The sequence below is a fragment of the Odocoileus virginianus genome, chromosome 6, assembly GCF_023699985.2.
Source record: "Odocoileus virginianus isolate 20LAN1187 ecotype Illinois chromosome 6, Ovbor_1.2, whole genome shotgun sequence".
Taxonomy (NCBI): Eukaryota; Metazoa; Chordata; class Mammalia; order Artiodactyla; family Cervidae; genus Odocoileus; species Odocoileus virginianus.
The window spans coordinates 18861390-18885211 of record NC_069679.1 but is presented as its reverse complement, the minus strand read 5'-3'; the positions used below and the strand labels follow the sequence as shown (position 1 = coordinate 18885211).

The 23822-nt window shown below is 42.6% G+C and overlaps 1 protein-coding gene across 1 annotated transcript in view; it reads left to right on the top strand.

Annotated features, from left to right (window-relative positions):
* Positions 1–23822, top strand: part of RYR3 (ryanodine receptor 3) — a 546114-nt gene that overhangs the window by 409647 nt on the left and 112645 nt on the right. Inside the window, 5 exon segments of the mRNA XM_070468944.1 lie at positions 7416–7596; positions 8782–8893; positions 11505–11625; positions 18629–18798; positions 21720–21940. Coding sequence (XP_070325045.1) covers positions 7416–7596; positions 8782–8893; positions 11505–11625; positions 18629–18798; positions 21720–21940 — 805 coding nt within the window.

The following is a 23822-nucleotide window of genomic DNA, read 5'->3' as shown; positions in this document are numbered from 1 at the left end:
GACAGAATGGTTTGAGATGGATGGTCATGAACTTGTGTAGTTTGGGGAATCATTTTGCAGTGTGTGACCCCCCCCCAAATGGAGATGCCCCAAATTGAGGCTGTAGAATAGAGATCAGTCAGGAAACACATTGGGACCAAGTGGACTTGCAGGTCATCCACAGTTGAAATGGTCCAGGGGAGAACATAGAAGAGAGAGGGATTCATATGAACAAACTTATTCATTTAATATAACAACCCAGTGAGTTAGATATAGTTAATCATCATCATTTTATGGATAAACACCCTGATGCTTAAAGGCATTAATAAGTACCTTTGCCAGAATCACACAGCTAGTAGACTTTTGTGAGGATTTGAACCAGAACAGTTTGGTTCCAGAGGCCAAACTTTACTCGAACCATTATATAGCATTGCCTTGTAAACACTGTCTCCCTAATGAGCAAGGAGAAACAGCACTTTCTCCTTTGAGCTGATCAAAAATTGTGGAATTGTTTAATTTCTGTTTGGTGCTAGTGTTTAAAAAAAATTTTTTTAAGCCAAATCAAAAGCTCTTGCTATATCAAAATAATAAAATTAGAAAATTCTAATGTTATTTTACTAGTTTCTGTTAATGTTGGTGTTAAATCTTCTTAAACAAGATTTGTCTTTAAGAGAACTTCTTAAAGCATATGATTTTCTCTACTCTGTTTTTATTAGCTTCCTGGGAAACCTTGGGTAGTGTTTAACTCTAGGAGGACTGAAGTTGAGAAGTTTCTATTAACCCAGCATTTGCAAACTTTATAACCTGTCTAGATACAGATGTGTCTGGGTGTGTAATTAACCCCTTCCTAAGGCAGATACCAAGTGGGAAAAGATTCCTTACAGATCCACAAGAGGAAGGGGAAAGTTGGGAATTCCCTGGCAGCCCAGTGGTTGGGACTTGGTGCCTTCATTATTGAGGATCCAGGCACAGTCCTTGGTCAGGAAACTAAGATCCCACAGACCATGGGGCACAGTCCAAAAAAAAGAAGAAAAAGAAGAGGAAAGTCAGTCTGTGCTTCCTTAAAGTCCTTGGAGTGTCTCAGTGTACCTTCCTCAGGCTGCAGACTTATCTGAAGAACACAGTATGTCCAGCTTTACTGAATCTGTCTCCCTAGGCAGCTTGATCGTAACTTGGACATCCATCATGTGGCATGTGAAGAGTACATGAGGGGCTATGAGAAGTGACAGGAGACGTGCACGAGATGTTCTGCCCTGAAGTCATTTAAAGTTCAAGCAGCAAACAGAGCAAACCAAAGTAAAGTGATCAAAAACATTATATACATACTAAAAAACTCAACTACACTCACCTGCATAGTGACACATGTGACTGTTGGCAGGCCAAAAATGACAGTGCTTATTGGAATCTTTGGAATATAAGAATGCCTGGGGAAGAAGGCAGATTGTTGAACAGGCAGGATGTTGTTGAACAACATCCTGAAGAAAGAAATGGACCTAGTTTAACAGAGTAATCAGGGGAGAACATACTGAGAGGCATTGAGCTGGGAGCCAGAAACCTTTTAGGGTATGACATTTATATCTCAATAATGCTGAAAAAAGGTCTTTTAGGATCAAGAATACAAATTGAGCATGTTAGATTTGAAGTGCATAGTAGGTACAGATGCTTAAAAGAATCTTCTGTATTCATGTTTTTAGAGTCAGAAAAAATATAATAACCATTCTTCATTGTGATTGGTATTGATGACTGGGGATGGTTAAGATTAAAATGTCTTAAGATTTTGTTCTTGTTGTCAAATTTATAATCCTAGGAAATGGACAGCCTCAGTTCTTGCAAACAACGGCTGATAATTGCATTGGTAATGCAGTGATGGATAATCACCCTCAGCATTCCATTTGATTCTTTCAAGCCACTAAGTGATATTAACAAAAGGCTTGAGCATACAGAGTTAGATCATTCAGACATGGACCGTGTTCTCATTAAATACACGGTCTAGTATGAAAAATACAGATACCAAAACATTCATTAATTACACTTGTGTACAGTGTTTTAAGAAGGAAGATGGGGTGTTTGAGAGGATTAGATCCTCTGGAACTTTCAAGTTTAAGCTGATCCTCAGGGGCAAAATGGAGTTGCAAAGGTCAAGGTTTTATGTCAAAGGAATGGAAAGGAAGAGAGCATTCCAGGCAGAAGAACTTAAAATAGGGATTGTGGTTAGAATACAGACAGTAAGAAAAGCAATGGGCAATCATTACATTCTCATTAATCGTTCCTGCGATGAGAATGACTGCTCAGGATTAAAATGGGGAGAATCATTCCGTTTCCATCTAACTTCTCAGGAACATTGAAAACAAGGTGGTAATACGAAGGCAGTGTTGAGAGACTTTGAAGAGAAGCTCTGTGAACATGCACAGTTATTAAGCTTATTATTCATTTAGAACTCCAGCAAAAACACTGTTGTAAGCCCTTGGGCAAAACTAGTTTACCTCAGATCTCTCTCTCCCTTGAAAAATGCCCTCAAGATCAAGTATTCCCCTTCCCTCCTGGGGATTTGGTTGGCAGCCCAGCTTACTGAGCTACAGGTAATTAGAAGAGACTGTTCTCGTCTCTTCTAATTAGACCAACCTTTCTACCTTGCGAAACCTTGAGAAATCCTTTTCCTTGGTCCCCTCTCCAATTAGCATCAATGGTTGCACTTCAGTTCCTTTCTCTTGCAGAGTGCTCTCTGCATCCCCCACGGATGACCAATATCCAGTGATCAAGCTATAGCTCCCTGGGTCCATTGTACCAGCCAACCTAATTAGCTTATATCTGGCATCTGGTCCCATCACTTCATGGCAAATAGATGAGAAAGTAATGGAAACAGTGAAAGACTTTATTTTGGGGGGCTCCAAAATCACTGCAGATGGTGACTAAAGCCATGAAATTAAAAGACGCTTGCTCCTTGGAAGAAAAGCTATGACCAACCTAGACATATTAAGAAGCAGAGACATTACTTTGCCAATGAAAGTCCATCTAGTCAAAGCTATGGTTTTTCCAGTAGTCATTTATGGATATGAGAGTTGGTCTATAAAAAAATCTGAGCACTGAAGAATTGATGCTTTTGAAGTGTGGTGTTGGAGAAGACTCTTGAGAGTCCCTTGGACTTCAAGGAGATCCAACCAGTCCATCCTAAAGGAGATCAATCCTGGATGTTCATTGGAAGGACTGATGCTGAAGCTGAAACTCCAATACTTTGGCTACCTGATGCGAAGAACTGACTTATCAGAAAAGACCCTGATGCTGGGAAAGATTGAAGGCGGGAGGAGAAGTGGACGACAGAGAAAGAGATGGTTGGATGGCATCACTGACTTGATGGGCATGAGTTTGAGTAAGCTACTGAAGTTGGTGATGGACAGGGAAGCCTGGTGTGCTGCAGTCCGTGGGGTCTCAGAGTCAGACACAGCTGAGCAACTGAACTGAACTGAAGACATAAGATTCAGATAAAATGAGGCTATCTTGGCAAATGAATTTCAATAGCAAACTCAATACAGAACTCACAGTCTTAATTCTTCAAGTCCTTTTGGACATTGTGGTCCACATTCCATCAAACTTCATGACACTGATCACTTTGGAAAGAACAAAGTTAATTTCAGCATACTGGTTAAGACAAGGGTTGACCCATAAGTGTTTCCATTCTGAGAACTGAAAGAATCTGAGCATGGTGTTTAAATAAGCTTGACTAATAGGGTTGAGTTTTTTCCTCCATTTTTGACACTTAAAATGTCAAAGTTTTAGCTTCATTTTTCTTGTAATAGGAAATGACAACTGGGAGTGTGGATATATGTGCTACCTGATAGGTATTGAGGGTCAACAATATTTGAAAGTAGTCAACTGTGAGTTACATCTGTAACTAAAAATACTTGCTTTCAGATATGCTGATTCTCCTAGTGCTTTTCTTTAAGTATCCCTCTGTGAATAAATTCTGTCATGTATAAATGCTAGGCTCACCTCATGGAAAACATGTCCTTAGAACTAACATCACTTCTTTATCTGAACTCCTCAGTAAACAGTACAATGTCAACCTCCCTTTGGGTTCCTTTCATTCCCGATTCATTATACCTTATCATTATTATGATTATTTTATCCTGTTAGCATCTCCTAGAATTTTCTTCACATGGATTCTGGTTTAGTTAAAGACAAATTCTGTTTTGATACTATATTAGATGGAACTTGAAGAAAAACTTCTTTACAAAAAAATTTAGTCTCTTCTTGAAGGATTGAGTTATAAAATAGTGAATGCATGCTGATGGACTGTATAAATTCAGTTTAATGAAATTTTATTCTGAATCTAATTACACAGTTCTAAAACTTATGTTGGTGTATACTTAACAATATTGAATTTTACCTGTGGTATAGAAGGTCAAGTGATAAAAGAGGATGTCAGCAGGCCACGCTTAGACCAGGAATACTGGTAGACTGTCCAGGGCTGTGAGTCACAGCAGTGTGTTCACTGTGAGTTTGCATAGGCACAGGTTAATTTTAAGTATTTGGAAGCAAGCTCAGCCTTTTTAATGCTGTGGACATGATGGAAGAAATCTCTGCACATGGGTAAGACTAATAGACTCGCCCTAAAACTAGAAATATCAATATCCTCAGATATGCAGATGACACCATCTTTATGGCAGAAAGTGAAGAAGAACTAAAGAGCCTCTTCATGAAAGTGAAAGAGGAGAGTGGAAAAAGTTAGCTTAAAGTTCAACATTCAGAAAACTAAGATCATGGCATCCAGTCCTATCACTTCATGGCAAATGGATGGGGAGACAGTGGCCGACTTTATTTTTCTGGGCTCCAAATTCACTGCAGATGGTGACTGAAGCCATGAAATTAAAATATACTTACTCCTTGGAAGGAAAGTTATGACCAACCTAGACAGCATATTAAAAAGCAGAGACATTGCTTTGCCAACAAAGGTCCCTATAGTCAAGGCTATGGTTTTTCCCGTGGTCATGCATGGATGTGAGATTTGGACTATAAAGAAAGCTGAGCACCAAAGAATTGATGTTTTTTAACTTTGGTGTTGGAGAAGACTTTTGAGAGTTCCTTGGACTGCAAGGAGATCAGCCAGTCCATGCTAAAGGAGATCAGTCCTGGATGTTCATTGGAAGGACTGATGTTGAAGCTGAAGCTCCAATACTTTGGCCACCTGGTGCGAAGAACTGACTCATTTGAAAAGACCCTGATGCTGGGAAAGATTGCGGGCAGGAGGAGAAGGGGACGACTGAGGATGAGAGAGTTGGATGGCATCACCGACTCAATGGATATGGGTTTGGGTGAACTCCGGGAGTTGGTGATGGACAGAGAGGCCTGGCAAGCTGCAGTTCACGGGGTCTCAGAGAGTCGGACACAACTGAGCGACTGAACTGGAAACTAGAAGAGGCACAAGTATCTCAACAGGACAGATGAGACTCAGTGAGCTGGTGCAGTGTGCCTGCTCACACAGGGATTTGCTAAAAATCTGAAGGAGAAGCCAGGTTTTATGGGTTCCCATTCAAATGCGCCACTTTAAGTTGATTCATAAAAATGTTCATTAGACAGAACTTAAACTCTTGTGATAGTTTTAAAATACATCTATAAATTCTTCCTTGTACCTCCCTCCAAAAGACGGAGCCTACTTCTTCTGCCTTTGAGTGTGAACTAGATTCAGTGAACCGCTTCTCATGAATGGGATATAGCAGAAGTGACAGTATGTGACAAGGTTGTAAAAGGTACTGCAGCTTCCTGACGCTCTTTCTTGGATCCTTTGCTCTGTGGGAAGCCAGCTGGCATGTCATGAGAACACTCAGGCAGCCCTTGAAGAGGTCTCATGGTGAGGAGCTGAGGCCTCCTGCTCGCAGCCATGTGAGTGAGCATGGAAGCTGATACTCCACATCCAGTCAAGCCTTCAGAAGACGGCAGCCCTGGCTGACATTTTTACTGCAGTCTCATGGGAGATTCCAAGTCAGGGCTTAGTCACTCCCAAATTCCTGAACTACAAAAACTATGAGATAATAGTTAGTCTTCAATCTGTTAAGATTGAAGATAATCTTTAATACAAGGATAAGTAATTATTACAACAGTGTATCAAGATACAACTTCTATTATAGAACTGAATCCTCCAATAATATCTAGTAATTTTATAAAAATATTTTTCTTCAGGTTTCATCCCGTACACAGTGTCGAAAAGCCTTATCTTTGAGATTTGGTCCAGGGGTGAATTCTCAGACCAAGTTAAGATTTTGCGTGAAACTCTGAGACAGAAAGTGTGTCCCATGAAATTGTTTCAACAAGCTGTAAAACTACTTTTTGTTTGTTTGCTTGTTTTTGTAAAACTACTTTTGATTATAAAACTGACTCTCAGAAGCATTGGTGATCCCTGTCCACATGTGACAGTTCACTGCTTAATCACTTCTTTGGGAAGTGATACCCTGTCTTAGTTATCTACAGTTTCTTCCAAAGAGAAATACCAGCAAATACAGTCATCACATCTTTAGCTCCCCACAGAGGTATTCTAAGAATAACCAAGACAACTTTACCAAATAGATTCTTACCCAGATAAATGATTTCAGAAGTGCCCTGAGGTCCATCTCTGAGAGTTTCCCTGGTGGCCCAGACGGTTAAGAATCTGCCAGCAATGTGGGAGACTTGGGTTGGATCCCTGGTTTGGGAAGATCCCCTGGAAAAGGAAATGGCAACCCACTCCAGTATTCTTGCCTGGAAAAATCCCATGATACAGAGGAATCTGGCAGGCTACAGGCCATGGGGTTGCAAAGAGACAGACACGACTGAGCAACTAACACTGTCATCCCCAAGAGAGAACAATTGAGGCATGTCACCTCTCCAGATGCTAACTGAAACACACCAGCTTGAGTTATCCTATTACCTCATCTCAAGGAAGCAAGGAAATACCTATTAAGCACCCCAAGGGAGTTAATAAAGATATAAAGGTCTTTTATTCTCTAAATCACTTGTGAATTAATCAGTAATCCATGGTAGATGCAGTAGTGTATTTCTTGCCCTCTGAGGACCTAAATATAGTGAAATAATATGAACAGCATAAAATCCTGAACTGAGAAACAAGACTCTTGTTCTAATACTGGTTAATTGTAATACTTCAGATAAATAGATTCTGACCTAACTTATCAAAGCTTTCTCTGCATCAGTATTACCTACTAATCTTAAGAGGATGTGACAAGCTAAATCAAATACTGTTCTTCCAACCTTATCAATTAGAAATCAATTCTGGGCAACCTCACCAGCAGTCCAGTGTTAGGACTCCATGCTTTCCCTGCAGGGAACACAGGTTCAATTTCTGGTCGGGAAACTCATGTCCTGTAAGTCACATGGCATGACCAAAAAAATGACATCCATTCTGAGGTTGTCCTCTCCAGTGAGATGGTAATAATGCCTCTTTCCCTTAGGTGAAAGTGTGGAAGAAAATGCTAGTGTCGTGGTCAAGCTGCTCATCAGACGCCCCGAGTGCTTCGGCCCCGCCCTGCGGGGTGAAGGAGGAAATGGTCTGTTGGCGGCCATGCAAGGCGCCATTAAGATCTCTGAGAACCCAGCCCTCGACCTCCCCTCACAGGGCTACAAGAGGGAAGTGTAAGTGAATAGAATTGCCTTCCGACCTCCGTATGGTTGGTGAGCTCCCCAATATTCTCAGTACCTGAATGATAAAGCAAGTGTCAATAACCTCTCCCCGGTAGAAGAAGCACAGGCTCGTTAACAGCTGTTGCTCAAACAGCTTAGATCACTTGGTGAGCTTGTTATCTTGACTCTCCCAGTAAGCCTCGTAATCAGTCTTATCCTCCCCGCCTTCCGTTTCCCCTGCTCCAGTCAGGTCAGTTGGCAAACGGAGAAGTCGCAAGCTCAGGCCCCACCACACCCCACCCCCATCCCCCCCAGAGGAAACTGTATCTAGGCCAACAGGTCTGGACCAACAGGGTTCCAGTCACTGTCTAACTCCAGCCCGTCCCCTTCAGTATTTTGAACCCCAGTGTTTCACCTCATATCTCTCATACTTTTAAAAAGAAAGAGCAACCTCCACCTCCTCTTCTGAAAATGTCTGATTTGATTCTTGAGGTAAAAAGAAAGTTGCATAATGTGAAAAATCACAGCTCTACTAATCTTGGAATTTAACAGTTAAAGATGTAGTTAGTACATTATCGGCCTTGTGACCTTCCTTTCACTATGTCTTGTGACCATTTCCCTCTTATCACAGCCTCTAGATTAGACCCCAGAATCTAGAGAAGGGATATAACTCAGCAAAGCTTGGGATTTAACTCCAGGGGCTTTATTATTTATTTATTTGTTTTTTGGTCATCATTTCTGGTAGGTGAGCTGGTCGAGTTAGAACCAAAACCATAAGCTGTCCCAACTTCCTCATGTAATGTGAGAAAAACTGAGGCCCAGAGTCATATAGCTTCTTAGCATCACAGCCAGGGCCTGAACTTGGCCTTCCTGACTCCTGTCCAATGTGCTTTCCATGTCTACCTAGCAGGAAAATGATGGAATGGTTGGTAGACATTTTGGGGGTCACAGTGCTGCTCCATGAGTGTGTGTAGTCTGCACGATCCACTCATGTCAGTTAAGTTCATGGGAATATATTTGGGTCATTTGAGCTTGCTGAGTTAAACCATCTCATTGGCCTCTGGGGGGAGAGAAAGAGTCCAGTGGAAAGGATGTGTGATGCCCAGGGTGAGCAGAGAAAGTATTTCCAAATCGTGTCTCCAACATGGTGCCACCTGCATGACTTCCTTACAGCTCCTTGTGTTGCTTCTGTCTCAGCAGCACAGAGGATGATGAAGATGAAGAAGAGATTGTGCACATGGGCAATGCAATCATGTCATTTTATTCGGCTCTTATTGACCTGCTGGGCCGCTGTGCTCCTGAGATGCACGTAAGTGATGAGTTCCCAGAGAGCAGCTTTGAGGGACTTCAATCAGGAACATGGTAGATTTCTTGAAGGTCGTTTCTTCTTCTGTCCCTGGCATGTGTGAACGTGCCTTTCTCTCTGTTCCTTCTAGCCAAAATCAAAAGTGGTTTCTGCCTCTGGTACCTGATTCTACAGCTTTCTTTCTAAGGAATGACTCCTGGGAAAATCTCTGTGCTGTGTGATTTCTCTGTGACCCTAGTAGGGCATATCTGCTACATATTCTTGTTTCAGAAGCCTCCAAAAATTACGTTTCCTTGCACCTCAGCCTGGTCACAATATGACCAACTTGATTTTGTGATTGTCTCTGTCTGGACACTCCACATGGAAAATCTTTTCTTGATGACCGTGGTGTTAGGCATCAGGAAGGTAGTTATGATTCATGTTTGATTATTTCCCAGTGGTAAGCTTTGTAGACATACTGGAAAAGATGATTCTAATTTTATGAGGTGTCTTCTCAAACATTCAGTTTCAAACTGAATTGGTGTTTTCACCTTCCCTTTTTCATCTCTGCTGGGGGTGGAGCTACATAATGGCCTTATTTCTCATAAAGTCTCACATTATTACGTGAGAGAGGAAATAATTCTTATAGGAAAATAGAAGACATAGCTTCTTATATTTTAAAAATACTTGGTAACTGTTTAATAGAACTTTGTTCATTCAGGGCTCAGGTGCTCTCTCCACAGTGTCCACTGCATTTGGATTATGCCAGTGTCTCCTAAAAGTATTTGCAATGCAGGCTCGGTTGATATAAATAGTGTTTTCTGGTATTGATGAGGTTATATATTTGGTCACAGCCAAGATAACAGTGGGTATGTTGTATTTGATGCTAATGAAAAGATAGCATTGATTTAAGTAGTGGCTTTCAAATTTTTTTAACCAAAAAAATTATTTTGATCATAGTAAGAAATTTGGGGTTCTCTAACAAGATCATTTGGGTCTTTCTGTAACAAGTTTTTCCAAACAAACTTGTTGGGCAATTTAATATAATTTACATTGCAAACTAGTATACATATGTTCCAGAAACAAAACTTATCCTTGCTATGGCTAATGCACTCTAATATTTTCTATTCTATTCTAATATATTTCATGCTTTTTAATGCTGGTGACAATCCACTAACTGATTTTACAGCCCACCAGTTGGTCAAGACTGCAGTTTGAAAGACACTGCATTAAAGCATTCACGCTTATCTTTCTTCCTGTATGTCATGGTATTATCTACCTAATCATGTAGCCTGTTTGGAAATCCATCTACAAGTGTTTAGGGGAACTATTCCAGTATGGAAGAATCTGGGGTAAAACTGTGTGCTTTTGTGACCCTATAAACTGTAGCCCACCAGGCTCCTCTGTCCATAAGATTTTCCAGGCAAGAATACTGGAGTGGGTTGCCATTTCCCTCTCCAAAAAAGTACTGTAGAGAAAAGAAAATCTAAATCTTCAAAGGGGAGGCTGATCAGAATTCTTAACTTGTAATAGTTTCTAGTTCCTACTGTGGAACTAGCACCTTACCCATCTTTCCATTTCTGTACTGTTAAACAAATAAAGGAAAACGGAAGGGAGCTAGGGAAATTCTGAGATGTCCTGCTATCTTAGGGTGGGGGGTCAGTTTCCCTGATCACCTGTCATCTCTTCACAAAGCAGGTTACACAGTTTGCCTAGTCTCAGGAAGACTGCCACATGGGATAGCTAAACCCTCAGAGCCCCACCTGGGGGAGAGCTTCTCCCTTGCTTACTGCCCCTCAGATTCAACCTCATAAACACATACACACACTTCTCCCATGGCCCTTCCTGTGTGAGTAAGGGGAGGGGGTGATGCAGTCTTCACTCACAGCTGCCCCTGTGCTCACCGCTAGGGTCACACATAGGTGTTCCCCTGCCTCTGATCCTGCAAGCATTGTGTCCCAGCATGTCAGCCAGCTACCTCCTGGGTAGGCTCAGTCCTGAGCTCATGACACTTACCTCGCCAGCTAAGAGCCTGTGCCCAGAAGTGTGCCTGCTGCCCCCACATCCAGGAGGATGTGGCTGTCTACATGCCCACCGTGGCTGTGAGAATCAGGTTATCCATCCCCAAACAACTCTCTTGAGATGCTGACGTTCTCTCTGACATCGTCTATACCCCTCTTGTTGCCCTATTCCCGGCATAAATCAAACTTTTTTGGGAAACCAAAAAAACCTAAGTCATGTCTACATTTAGCAGAATTCCAGGGTCTGGAATCATGGCCACATGGTCACCACTCTTGTCATGGCCGCCGAGAGCTCCCAGGACTGCAGTCACACTGAGACCCAACAACAGGCTGCCTTCACTGCTGAGACTACATGACTGTTGCTATCACAGCAAAGGAATCCACTGGCCCTCCTTGGCCAGTTATTCCCTCAGTAGCACCTCTTCTAGAAAATTAGGAGAAAGCGCTTCTTTTTTTTTTGTGGCCACCCATATCTAGAACAATTAGGGAGGCATAAAAGTGTACCCATCCCATCCCCCCACAAGGAGAATCACTTTACTGCCCAAGGTTTGAAGGTGGGGTGGAGTGGCCATATGGGAACCTCATTTATCTTACTCTCCAACCCTACCTTGCAGCTTATCCAGACAGGGAAGGGAGAAGCCATCCGGATCAGGTCCATCCTGCGCTCCCTGGTTCCCACCGAGGACTTGGTTGGAATCATCAGCATCCCCTTGAAGCTGCCTTCCCTGAACAAAGGTAAGGGAATGGCTGAAGACAGTCTGCCAGCCTCCCCGGGGCCACCCGCTCGCAGCAGGATCCTGTGGGCAGTGCAGGAGTCCTCCCTGCCTCCTCCTGCAGGGCAGGCTTCACAGGGACAAGATCTTGCTCTTTTTCTGGCGGTGAAGAGTTCTCTCCTCCCAGCTCCAGCTGGCTGCTTGTCTCTGCTCTTTTGGGTTGAGACTTCCCTACTCCATGTCCCATAAATGCGGCTAGTCCAGACCTCACTGTCTTCTGAACTCCAGTCATCTGGAGGGAGGCTGATGGACTGGGACCAACAGGAGCCCTCCCCAAACCTCCCATCTCCTTTGCCTCTGTGCCGCCAAACTGTGCAGCCAGCTGGGGCAATGGAAGGATGGGGTCTGACCCTGGCTCCCTTGGCCATAGTGCTATGCACCTCACGGCCATGGACCATAACGGGTCTTCTCCCACGGTTTCTCATGACATGGGGCATCAGTCCATGTTAACCTTACAAAACTTATGCTCTCCCAAAAACACAGAGGCTCTCCATGTCACTCCACCTACTATAGTTAGTTTCCTCCCGGCTGATGGAAAAATTGAAAAGATAGCATGATTCTGCTGCAGTGTTTCCCAAACTGGTGTTCCGCGAGACATTTTGGTAAAGGATACTAATTGCTATACATGTTAACAAGGGATTCGGAGTCAAATAAGTTTGGGAAATCTGGGAATATATCACATTTTCCTATCTTTATTGAGATATAACTGACATATAATGTTGTATAAGTTTAAGATGTACAGTGTGATGATTTGATATGTTTATCAAAATTAAGTAAATGCATGCATCACCTTGCATAGTTATTATTATTTGTTGTTATGGTGAGAACATTTAAGTTCTACTCTCATAGTAACTCTCAAGTATACAGTACAGTGTTGTTAACTATGGTCACCATGCCGTACATTAGGTCCCCCAAACTTACTCATCTCGTAACTGAAAGTTTGTACTCTTTGGCCAACATCTTCCATTTCTCTCACTTCCCCCAACATGTAGTAACCATCAATCTACTCTCACTTTCTGTGAGTTCAATTATTTTAATATATAAGTGAGCTCATACAATACTTGTCTTTCTCTAATTTATTTCGCTTAGCATTATATCCTCAAGATCCATCCATTTTGCTACACATGGGAGGATTTCCTCCTTTTATAGCTAAATAGTGTTACCCTCTGTGTGTCTGTGTGTGTCCATATGTATGTATATACCACATTTTCTCTATCCATCTATCTGTGGACACCTATTTTTTCCTATGTGTTGGCTATTGTGAATAATATCACAATCAACATAAGGATGCAGATACCTCTTGAAGATACTGATTTTGTTTCCTTTGGCTATATATCCAGAAGTGGGATTGCTGGATCATTTGGTGGCTCTGTTTGTGATTTTGAGGAAACTCAACACTTTTTCCATAGTGGCTGCACAGTGTATATTCCCACCAACAAGGGTTCCCTTTTCTCCTTATCCTTGCCAACATTTTTTATCCCTTGTTTTTTTTTTATTGAATAATCATTCTGGTGAGTGTGAGGTGATATGTCCTTGTGGTTTTGATTTGCATTTCCCTGATGGTGAGTGATGTTAAGCGTCTCTTCATGTATTTGTTGGCCATTTGTATGTCTTCGGAAAATATCTGTTTGGGTCCTTTGCCCATTTTAAATCAGATCATTTGTTTTAGTTGTTGAGTTTTTGAGTTCCTTATATATTTTGGATATTAACTCCTTATTAGATATATGATTTGCAAATATTTTATTGCATTCTGTAAGTTGCCTTCTCATATTGTTGTCGTTTCTTTCGCTATGCAAAAACTCATTAGCTTAATTTGTCCTGCTTATTGATTTTTACTTTTGGGGTCATATATCCAGAAAAATAATTGCCAAGACCCTATCAAGGAGCTTACCCACTGTGTTTCCTTCTAGGAATTTTAGTTTCTATTCTTACATTTAAGTCATTAATCTATTTCTAGTCAACTTCTTTGATAAACTTTTGTGTGAGATAGGAATCCAAATTCTTTTCGTCTCTGATTTTAGACAATTTTATTATAATGTGTCTTAGAGAAGATGGTTTGGGATTGAAATTTGAGGGTGACTTATTAGCTTTATAAACTTGGATTCCAAATATCTCCTCAGGTTTGGGAAATTCTCAGCCATTATATCTTTAAAATAAGCTTTTTGCTTCTTTCTTTCTCTTTTCTCCTGGACTCCACTGATAGGTAAATTGTTGCTCTTAATGGTGTCCCTTAAACCCTGTAGACCTTCTTCATTCTTTTTTTCTGTTTGTTCTGCTTACTGGATAATTTCAAGTCATTTGTCTCTGGGTTCACTGATTCTTCTGCTTGGTCCCGAAGAAGCTCTCTATTGAATTTTTCCATTTAGTCATTATATTCTTCAGCCCTAATATTTCTTTTCTATTATTTTTAATGCTTTATGTTTTGTTCATCACTTTGTTGAACTTATGTTTTTGTTCCTGTTTTCTTTATATCATTAAGTTGTTTATCTGGATTCTCTTGTAGCTCTCTAAGCATCTTTATAATAACTATTTAAACTTCTTTGTCAGGCCATTCATACATTGCTGTTTGTTTAGTTTCAGTTACTAGGCATTTGCTGTGTTCTTTTTGTGGAGCACGTTTCTCTTGTTCTTTATGAGCCCTGTAGACTTGCATAGGAATTGTGCATTTGAGGAAGCAGTCACATCTTCCAGACTCTATGGACTGACTTTGGTGAAGAAAGACCTTCACCTTCAGGTGGGGCTCTTCTGGTACCGGAATGTAAGGCAACTTCAGGTCCAGACAGTACATGATGTCTTGTTGACTCGGGCCCCTGGGGTCAACAGTATTGACGACTGCGTGGTTCTTGGCCAGAGCTGCCTGGGGTCCTCCGTGACTGAAAGGGCTGTCAGGGCCCTAAGCAGTGCTTCAGGCTTAGCATCTAGGGACCAGGGAAGGCAGTGGTGGCGGTGGCCAGAGCCAGTGGTACACACACTTGCAGGGACCAGCTGCAGACGCACATGTAGTGGCAAGGGCGGGGCCAGCAGCAAAGACCAGAGCCAGCTGTGGGTACATTGGCACGTGGGGAGACCCTGCTGGGTCTCGCCTGGGTGCATGTACAGCAGTGAAGGCCCAGAATAGGAGCTGGGCTGGCAGCATGCAGGTGCATGGCTGGAGTGGCTAGCTCTGCAGCTGAAGGAGTCTAGATGGTGTCTCATACTTGGACGATCACAGAGGCTGGGGCTGGCTTCTGGTGCAGATTTGGGGTTCTGGCTGTTGCTGGGGAGCAATGGGGGAGAGTCAGGTGACTGGGCATCTGTGAACACACAAACCCATGGGAAAGAATCCTGTGAAATCTGGATTTTGTGGTGGCTGTGCTGGCTTTTGGTTCTTTCAGTGGTGAAAGCTGCTGAGTCCTCAGCAAGCAGGTCACTGGGAAACAGGGGTTCTACTGGGTGGCTGATACTGGTCACCCCTGCCCTTCTTTCCTGTTCCTAGGTATCTCTAGGCATCTCAGCTTTGCCATTCTCTGGGTGGGGTGAAACCAAAGCTGGTCCTTCATGCAGTGCCCCAGAAGGCTCTGGAAACCAATCACACACCCTACTCTCACTAACCGGCAAAAGAAACTCTTTCTAGTTGAGTTTCCTTCTTGGCGCTGAGCAATGCCAACCTGAAGAATGCAGGCAACATGAAGCCACCCTTCCCTCCCTTTTTGTGCACTTCCTCTCAGGTATTTTATTCCACTATATTCATTGGAAGGGCTGATGCTGAAGCTGAAACTCCAATACTTTGGCCACCTGATGCAAAGAGCCAGTTCACTGGAAAAGACCCTGATGACGTGAAAGATTGAGGGCAAGAGGAGAAGTGGGCAACAGAGGACAAGATGGTTGGATGGCATCACCAACTCAGTGGCATGAGTTTGAGTAAACTCCTGGGGATAGTGAAGGACAGGGAAGCCTGGTGCGCCTCAGTCCATGGAGTCACAAAGAGTTGGACACGAACAACAAATGTTGCCGCAGTTTACTGAGTGGAGCCCTCCCTAAGCCCTCCCGAAGCTGGTGTTGTTCATGGATAGCTGATCTTTGTGGGGAGATCAAGGTTGTGGTCTCCTACTCCCCCCATCTTGGTGACATCATTCTTGAATATATCACATTTTATAACTTCATGAAGCCTCTGAGAAATCATGTGGTGAAGAAGATGAACATTGAACTCAATGTTTCCCAAACTTTTTGAACACAGAACGCTCATTAGTTCAGTTCAGTGGCTCAGTCGTGTCTGACTCTTTGCGACCCCATGAATCGCAGCACGCCAGGCCTCCCTGTCCATCACCAACTCCCGGAGTTTACTCAAACTCATGCCCATCGAGTCGGTGATGCCATCCAGCCATCTCATCCTCTGTCGTCCCCTTCTGCTCCTGCCCCCAATCCCTCCTAGCATCAGGGTCTTTTCCAATGAGTCAACTCTTTGCATGAGGTGGCCACAGTATTGGAGTTTCACCTTCAGCATCAGTCCTTCCAATGAACACCCAGGACTGATCTCCTTTCGGATGGACTGGTTGGATCTCCTTGCAGTCCAAGGGACTCTCAAGAGTCTTCTCCAACACCATAGTTCAAAAGCATCAATTTTTCAGCACTCAGCTTTCTTCACAGTCCAACTCTCACATCCATACATGACCACTGGAAAAACCATAGCCTTGACCAGATGGACCTTTGTTGGCAAAGTAATGTCTCTGCTTTTTAATATGCTGTCTAGGTTGGTCATAACTTTCCTTCCAAGGAGTAAGTGTCTTTTAATTTCATGGCTGCAGTCACCATCCGCAGTGATATTAGAGCCCAAAAAAATAAAGTCTGACACTGTTTCTACTTTTTCCCCATCTATTTCCCATGAGGTGACGGGACCAGATGCCATGATCTTAGTTTTCTGAATGTTGAGCTTTAAGCCAACTTTTTCACTCTCCTCTTTCACTTTCATCAAGAGGCTTTTCAGTTCCTCTTCACTCTCTGCCATAAGGGTGGTGTCATCTACATATCTGAGGTTATTGATATTTCTCCCGGCAATCTTGATTCCAGCTTGTGCTTCTTCCAGTCCAGCATGTCTCATGATGTGCTCTGCATAGAAGTTAAATAAGCAGGGTGACAGTATACAGCCTTGATGTACTCCTTTTCCTATTTGGAACCAGTCTATTGTTCCATGTCCAGTTCTAACTGTTGCTTCCTGACCTGCATACAGGTTTCTCAAGAGGCAGGTCAGGTGGTCTGGTATTCCCACCTCTCCCAGCCTTCAAAGCCAGTTGAAGGCTTTGGCATAGTCAATAAGCAGAAATAGATGTTTTTCTGGAACTCTCTTGCTTTTTCGATGATCCAGCAGATATTGGCAACTTGATCTCTTATTCCTCTGCCTTTTCTAAAACCAGCTTGAACATGTGGAAGTTCACGGTTCACGTATTGCTGAAGCCTGGCTTGGAGAATTGTGAGCATTACTTTACTAGCGTGTGAGATGAGTGCAATTGTGCGGTAGTTTGAGCATTCTTTGGGATTGCCTTTCTTAGGGATTGGAATGAAAACTGACCTTTTCCCGTCCTGTGGCCACTGCTGAGTTTTCCAAATTTGCTGGCATATTGAGTGCAGCACTTTCACAGCATCATCTTTCAGGATTTGAAATAGCTCAACTGGAATTCCATCACATCCACTAGCTTTGTTCATAGGGATGTTTCCTAAGGCCCACTTGACTTCACATTCCAGGATGTCTGGCTCTAGGTGAGTGATCACACCATTGTGATTATCTGGGTCATGAAGATCTTTTTTGTACAGTTCTTCTGTGTATTCTTGCCACCTCTTCTTAATATATTCTGCTTCTGTTAGGTTCATACCATTTCTGTCCTTTATCGAATGCTCATTAGTATCCGGTAAAAGTACTCTCTTCGGAATACCGGATGTTTGAGAGATTAATTCAGCCTCCCCTGTTCATAAACAGCTCCCCTTAGTGCTCAGGGGAGGAGACACAGGCAGCGTCCTGTTTGAGAAGAGTCCTCCTCTCATTGCTCTCCAGAAGTCCTGCATAGATGCCTGGGCTGAATTAGGTTTTGGGCTGGATAGCCCCAAATGTTTTCAACTCTCAGGGTGCCTTATGAAATACAGAATTTATGTAAGCTGTGACTTTAGCTTGATCATTCCGGGGCGCTCTTTTCTAGTTTTTGGTCTTAACTGTAGGAGGAAGACTTTTTCTTTTTTATCCCCTTTAGAGATCCTTTTTGTTCTCCACGTCAAGAAATTTTTTTTTTCTTCATGGCATTTTCCTCACTTTGTCTTTGACCCTTTTTATTAAGATAAGGTGACAATTCTTGGATGATTTTCTGATCTAAATTTCACCTAAACCAGATAATCCTAAATACTGAAAGAGTATGTCCTCAGTCTTGTGCTATTTAGGTTGCAGTGCTTATAAGCATGACATACTTTTCAATTCAATCTGCCTTACATTTTTCTCCCTCTCTTTTTTATGTCATCATTGAACAAAGCAGTAAATCAAGCCCTGACTCCTGGCATTTGCTCACCAACCTCAAGCTCCCAATGTGATATCGCTGAGCATAGAATTGGACAGAGAATTCACATAGCACCCTGATGTACTGTATTTCCAACATACAAATACATTAGATGTAAATAAAATCAAATATAGATTATAGTACAATAATTGGGAAGTGATAAACTTTGATTTGTCATGTTTTAAAATATATGCTTAATTACAAATTATAATTTTAATAATGGACATATCTAATAATGGGCTCACTAAATTCCTGAAATTTTAGCAATCAACTCTTCCAAGCCAGTATAAACTGACTCTAGCACATTGTATTATTTCAAAAATTCTTTATTTAAATATTTAAAAAATTATTTCTTGTTAGGAGAACAAGCCATAGACAGACAAGCTCTGTGTTCCATTTGAGACTGTGGAGATAGAAAAGGGAATTTGACATTCTCTGTGTTTCTTTTAGATGGGTCGGTCAGTGAACCAGATATGGCAGCCAACTTCTGCCCCGACCACAAGGCGCCCATGGTACTGTTCTTGGACCGTGTGTATGGCATCAAGGATCAAACTTTTCTGCTCCACCTGCTGGAAGTTGGATTTTTACCTGACTTAAGAGCCTCTGCCTCCCTAGATACAGTAAGTGGTTAAAATGAAAAAATCATTTTTTCATCACTGTAAGTGATTAATATTGGAATTAGAAGTGAAATTTCTATCCACTCCCTAATCACTTATTAGTAGCTTGCTTTAAAGTGTGAGAAAATAGAGAAACAAGAAATGGAGGATCTGAATTTCCTGGTCCAGAGACTTAAATGTAGGTAAACTGGACCTGAGACATTCAATCTAGCTCCGTCCAGTGCAGTTTCCTGTTGTGGTGGTGGCAGGGAGTGGTTCTCTCCTGTGCATTGCAGGGTGTTTAGCATCATTCCTGCCCTCTACGGGTACTACATACCAGTAGCACACCCCCAAAGCAATTCACCAGATGTACCCTGGGAGACACAATCACCCTCACATGAGAACCATGGCTCTATCACTTAAGAAGGATGGCTGGCAAGCATGATAGGCTGAAAATACTCTTCCTACTCTGACTCCTTAAGTTATATGCACTGACCATCAGGAAGGGTAGTCTGAAGCTCAGGGCATGACAAGGTCAATGTAACAGGCCAAGTACAAATCCAAGTTTGGAAGTCAAGTGTGACGTAGGGTAATCCATCATCAACAGACATCAAGACAGGAGGCCCAGGAGTTAGAAAACAAGAATGCCAGGTGCTCCAGGTCAGGACTAAGCAGACAGATAGAACCCTAGAGGTTCTGGGTTTAAGGAGGAAAGACCAATGAGATCAGCTTAAGTTTTAAAACAAATATTGACCAGCTTAGGTTTGTTTTTAAATTGTATTATTAAATTATTAAATTGTATTATTATGTATTTATCTAGCTGCGCTGGGTCTTTGTTGCTGCGCGTGGCTACTCTCTAGTTGGGGGACCCGGGCTGCTTCTTGTTGCCGAGCACAGGCTCTGGGTGCACGTGGACTCAACAGTTGTGGCTCGAGGGCGTCAGAGCGCAGGCTCAGTAGTTGCGGCCCATGGCCTTAGTTGCTCCGCTGCATGTGGGATCTTCTGTTCCAGGGATCGAACCATGTCCTCTGCATTGCAAGGTGGACTCTTAACCACTGGACCCTCAGGGTTGTTTTTAAAGAGCCAGTGGCATATCTTCTTGATCAGTTGTCAGGTTTCTCAAAGGCACCACCTGGTGTCCAACAGCAGTAGAAGTCTGAGCTCTGGTGAGGGGTGGTCAGCTAGCCAGTACTTTAACTGGGGTGAATTCCACTTGAATGAGTTACTCAGAAATGGATGGAGTCACCCAGGAGTGGAAAGCAGTATGAGCCCCAATCTGAATGGGCATTCCATCCCTATCGGTGGCATGGAGGTAAGAAATGGCATATCCATGAAGGCATTAGGGGCATATGGCTGTTTTGTAAAATTAAAACAATTAAAAGCTTCCACTGCTTTGGGGTTTGTTTTTTTTTTTTTTTTTTTTTTTTTTAGCTTTTTTATAAGTTCTTTGATTTAAAAAATAATTTAAAAAAAAAGATTAACTTGTGGGACATTCCCAGATTTCTTGATCAAAGCGTTCACCTTGTTTATAAATCAGATAAGCAGCAAATAATCTTCTAAAATTTGGTGTTCAAATCATAGGCTTATCTACACACTAACTTCCACAAAAGAAGCTTTGTATTCAGTTTCTCAGCACATGCATTTTCATGCATTCTTTTTTGAAAACTTTGAAGCCACTGGCATCAAAGCTCTTCCTCATTTTAACAACTCTGTCTTTTAAAGAGATAAATGTGGAAGATTAGCTATTTCTTTCCATATGATTACTGCAGCTCCTAGAAGGCAAACTTTTGATAATTAATAGAAACACCCAGAAATATGTACCAGTCAAAGAAAACAGTTTATCAAGTCATGTTATAGGAAATATGTTACAGATATAATGGCTGTGATCATCACAGGAAATAACGGTATTTCATCTCTGTGGGCCTCAATGTTTCTTTAGAAATTCTGCACTTAAAAAAAATGACAGTTAACCATGTTTTGGCTATATTTAGTGTCACTCAGTGGGCCTTCCTTAAATCCAGCCTGTCTAAATAAGCAGAGAGAACATTGTGAGTGATCAGAGTTTTAGAGAAGGCCATAGGTTTCTAGTCCATGTACACGTTTTCCCATGAAGAAGTGGGTTCCCTTCAGTGATGTCTTACCCTCATGCCAATTATCAGATTGCAGATTGCTCACAGTGCTCATAAACTAGGTGATAGGGGTCGGAGCTCCACTTTCTCTCTGTGAAAAATCACAAAATCAGTGTTTGAGTGCTTGCTGAGCCTGTGGTGGCGGTAGTTCAGTCGCTAAGTCGTGTCCAGCTCTTGCAACCCCATGGACTGTAGCCCGCCAGGTTCCTCTGTCCATGGGATTCTCCAGGGAAGAAAACTGGAATGGATTGCCATTCCCTTCTCCAGGGGATATTCCCTACCCAGGAATTGAACGCACATCTCCTGCATTGCAGGCAGACTCTTTACCACTGAGTCACAAGGAGCCTGTAACCGTTTGCTAATCTCGAAAGCACAAGAGGACAGCTGTGAGTCTCCATAATGAGAGAAAAGAGATGGAGAACCAGAATAATATTATAAATAATAATACAGGAACTTGGAAGTTGGACTTTGCAAACAACAAGGGTGTTGGGTTAGACTGGTCATCAGCTCATTTTAACAAGGATTTGGGATTCTTCTTGAAGGAAACAGGTGTTTGTGGACCATTTGGAATGAGTTAGCACCAGTCAGCCTTTGCTTTTCTTTTGTTTATTATTTCTTTTAACCTGATTCTTTTTTTCCTTTAAGATGCAAAAGAGAAACAGGTCTCTTTAGACAGAGTAGGCAGTTGTTCAGTCTGTCACTGTGAAACACACATGAGTACACCTCCCTGCCCTGCTGGTTATGAGCTCAGCACAGGGGAAGCCTGGCCCTGTCCTTCCCAGGAGACTGACCAGCATCTCAATCCCCTTTTCTTAGGTTTCCCTAAGCACCACCGAGGCTGCTCTGGCACTGAACAGGTACATATGTTCTGCTGTGCTCCCACTTCTCACAAGATGCGCCCCCCTCTTTGCCGGAACCGAGCACTACACTTCTTTGATCGACTCTACACTGCAGACAATATACAGGCTTTCCAAGGGGCGATCCCTCACCAAAGCTCAGAGGGACACCATAGAGGACTGTTTGCTGGCCATTTGCAAGTAAGTGCACACTGCCCATGTGTTTCACTTCTGTGTGTGTATCTGTGTCAGCTGCATTTAATGGTGTAACCCTAGACCTGGTAAATCTAGTCTGAGGATACATTCAGACTTTCAAGATTTTGCTGGGTCCCCTACTTGCCACAGGTACTTTCTTTTTTTTTAATATTCTGTTGAAATATAGTTGATTTACATTGTTGTGCTAAGTTTCAGCTATAGAGTGAAGTGATTCAGTTATATATATATATATATATATATATATATATATATATATATTCTTCTTTAGATTTTTTCCACTGTAGATTATTAAAAGATATCATTCCCGGTGCCATACAGTAGGTCCTTGTTGTTTATATATATATATACATATATATATGTGTATATAATAGACGATCACACACACACACACGCACGGGCTTCCCAGGAGACACAGTTGTAAAGAATCTATCTACCATGCAGGAGATGTGGTTTTGATTCATGGGTGCGGAAGATCCCCTAGAGGAGGAAATGGCAACCCACTCCAGTATTCTTGCCAGAGGAGCCTGGAGGGTTACAGTCCATGGGGTCACAAAGAGTCGGACATGACTGATTGAGCATGCACATGTGCGTGCAAGCATACACACACACACACACATAGGTAATAAACTCCTAATTTACGCACAGGCTCCACAGGCTCTTTATGATGAAGCTCATCTCTTGCTCTGGGGAAGTGATGGGACTGACAGCTCAGACTCAAGCCCTGAGGATTGGTAAGCCAGGAGATGAGACCATCTTTCAGTCCTAAAGTGTTCAGATTAAGAAGTGATGAATTAGGTGGTTAGGATTGCACAATACTATATGTAAAATATATAACTAACAAAGACCTACTGTATAGCATACAGAACTCTACTCAATATTCTGTAATAATATAATATGTAATATATGGGAAAAGAAGCTGAAAAAGAATATGTGTGTGTATATATAACTGATTCACTTTGCTGCAGCCCTGAAACTAACACAACATTGTAAATCAACTATAGTAGTACCAGTAATATTAGTCACTTAGTCCAATTCTTTGCAACCCTGTGGACTATAGCCTGCCAGGCTCCTCTGTTAATGGAATTCCCCAGGCAAGAATACTGGAGTGGATAGCCATTCCCTCATCCAGGGGATCTTCCAGGCCCAGGGATCAAACCCAGGTCTCCTTCATTGCAGGCAGATTCTTTACCTTCTGACCCACCAGGGAAGCCTAAAATCAACTATACTCCAATATAAATTAGAAAATAAAAGAACTAATGCTTTAGTTCTTAAACTAGAGCCAGAAGCAGGTTTTCCATTCCGGATAAGTAGGCCTTTACCCAGAGGCCAGACTATAAAAGCATGAGTTAAAGCAGCCCACCTCTAGGCTACATAAGACCTGAAACAAAGAAAAGAAGGCCTCTCCAGTCCCCATGGGGAATCAAGGCAGCAGTGTTCACCGCCACAGATGGGCAACCGGGACAGAGGGTAAAGCCAGCCTGAGACCCGGCATTGTCAGGAAACTACATCAGATCTTGTGGGGTCAAAGGAAGAGGGCTCTTCCAATGGCAAGTCTCAGCCACACAGTCCAGGACCAGGGTCTGCTGTTTAAGCCAGTGGTTTTCCGCCTCAGCTATGTATTAGAATCACCTGGGTGTCCAGGCCACACCTCAGTCCCCAGCATCCAGGCCTTTAGGGATGGGAGCCCGGCCCCTAGCTTGTGAAGCTCGCCGGACAACTCCATGATGCAGCCAAGGCAGACAGTCAGTGCTGTCGGTTGTCCTGGAGTCAAGCCCAGCACGCGTCCCTTTAGTCGCCACCTGGGTCTGGCCCTGATTCTTGTTGAGTGGTTTGCTTCCTAGTCACACTAGAGATGACTCTGCAGTGA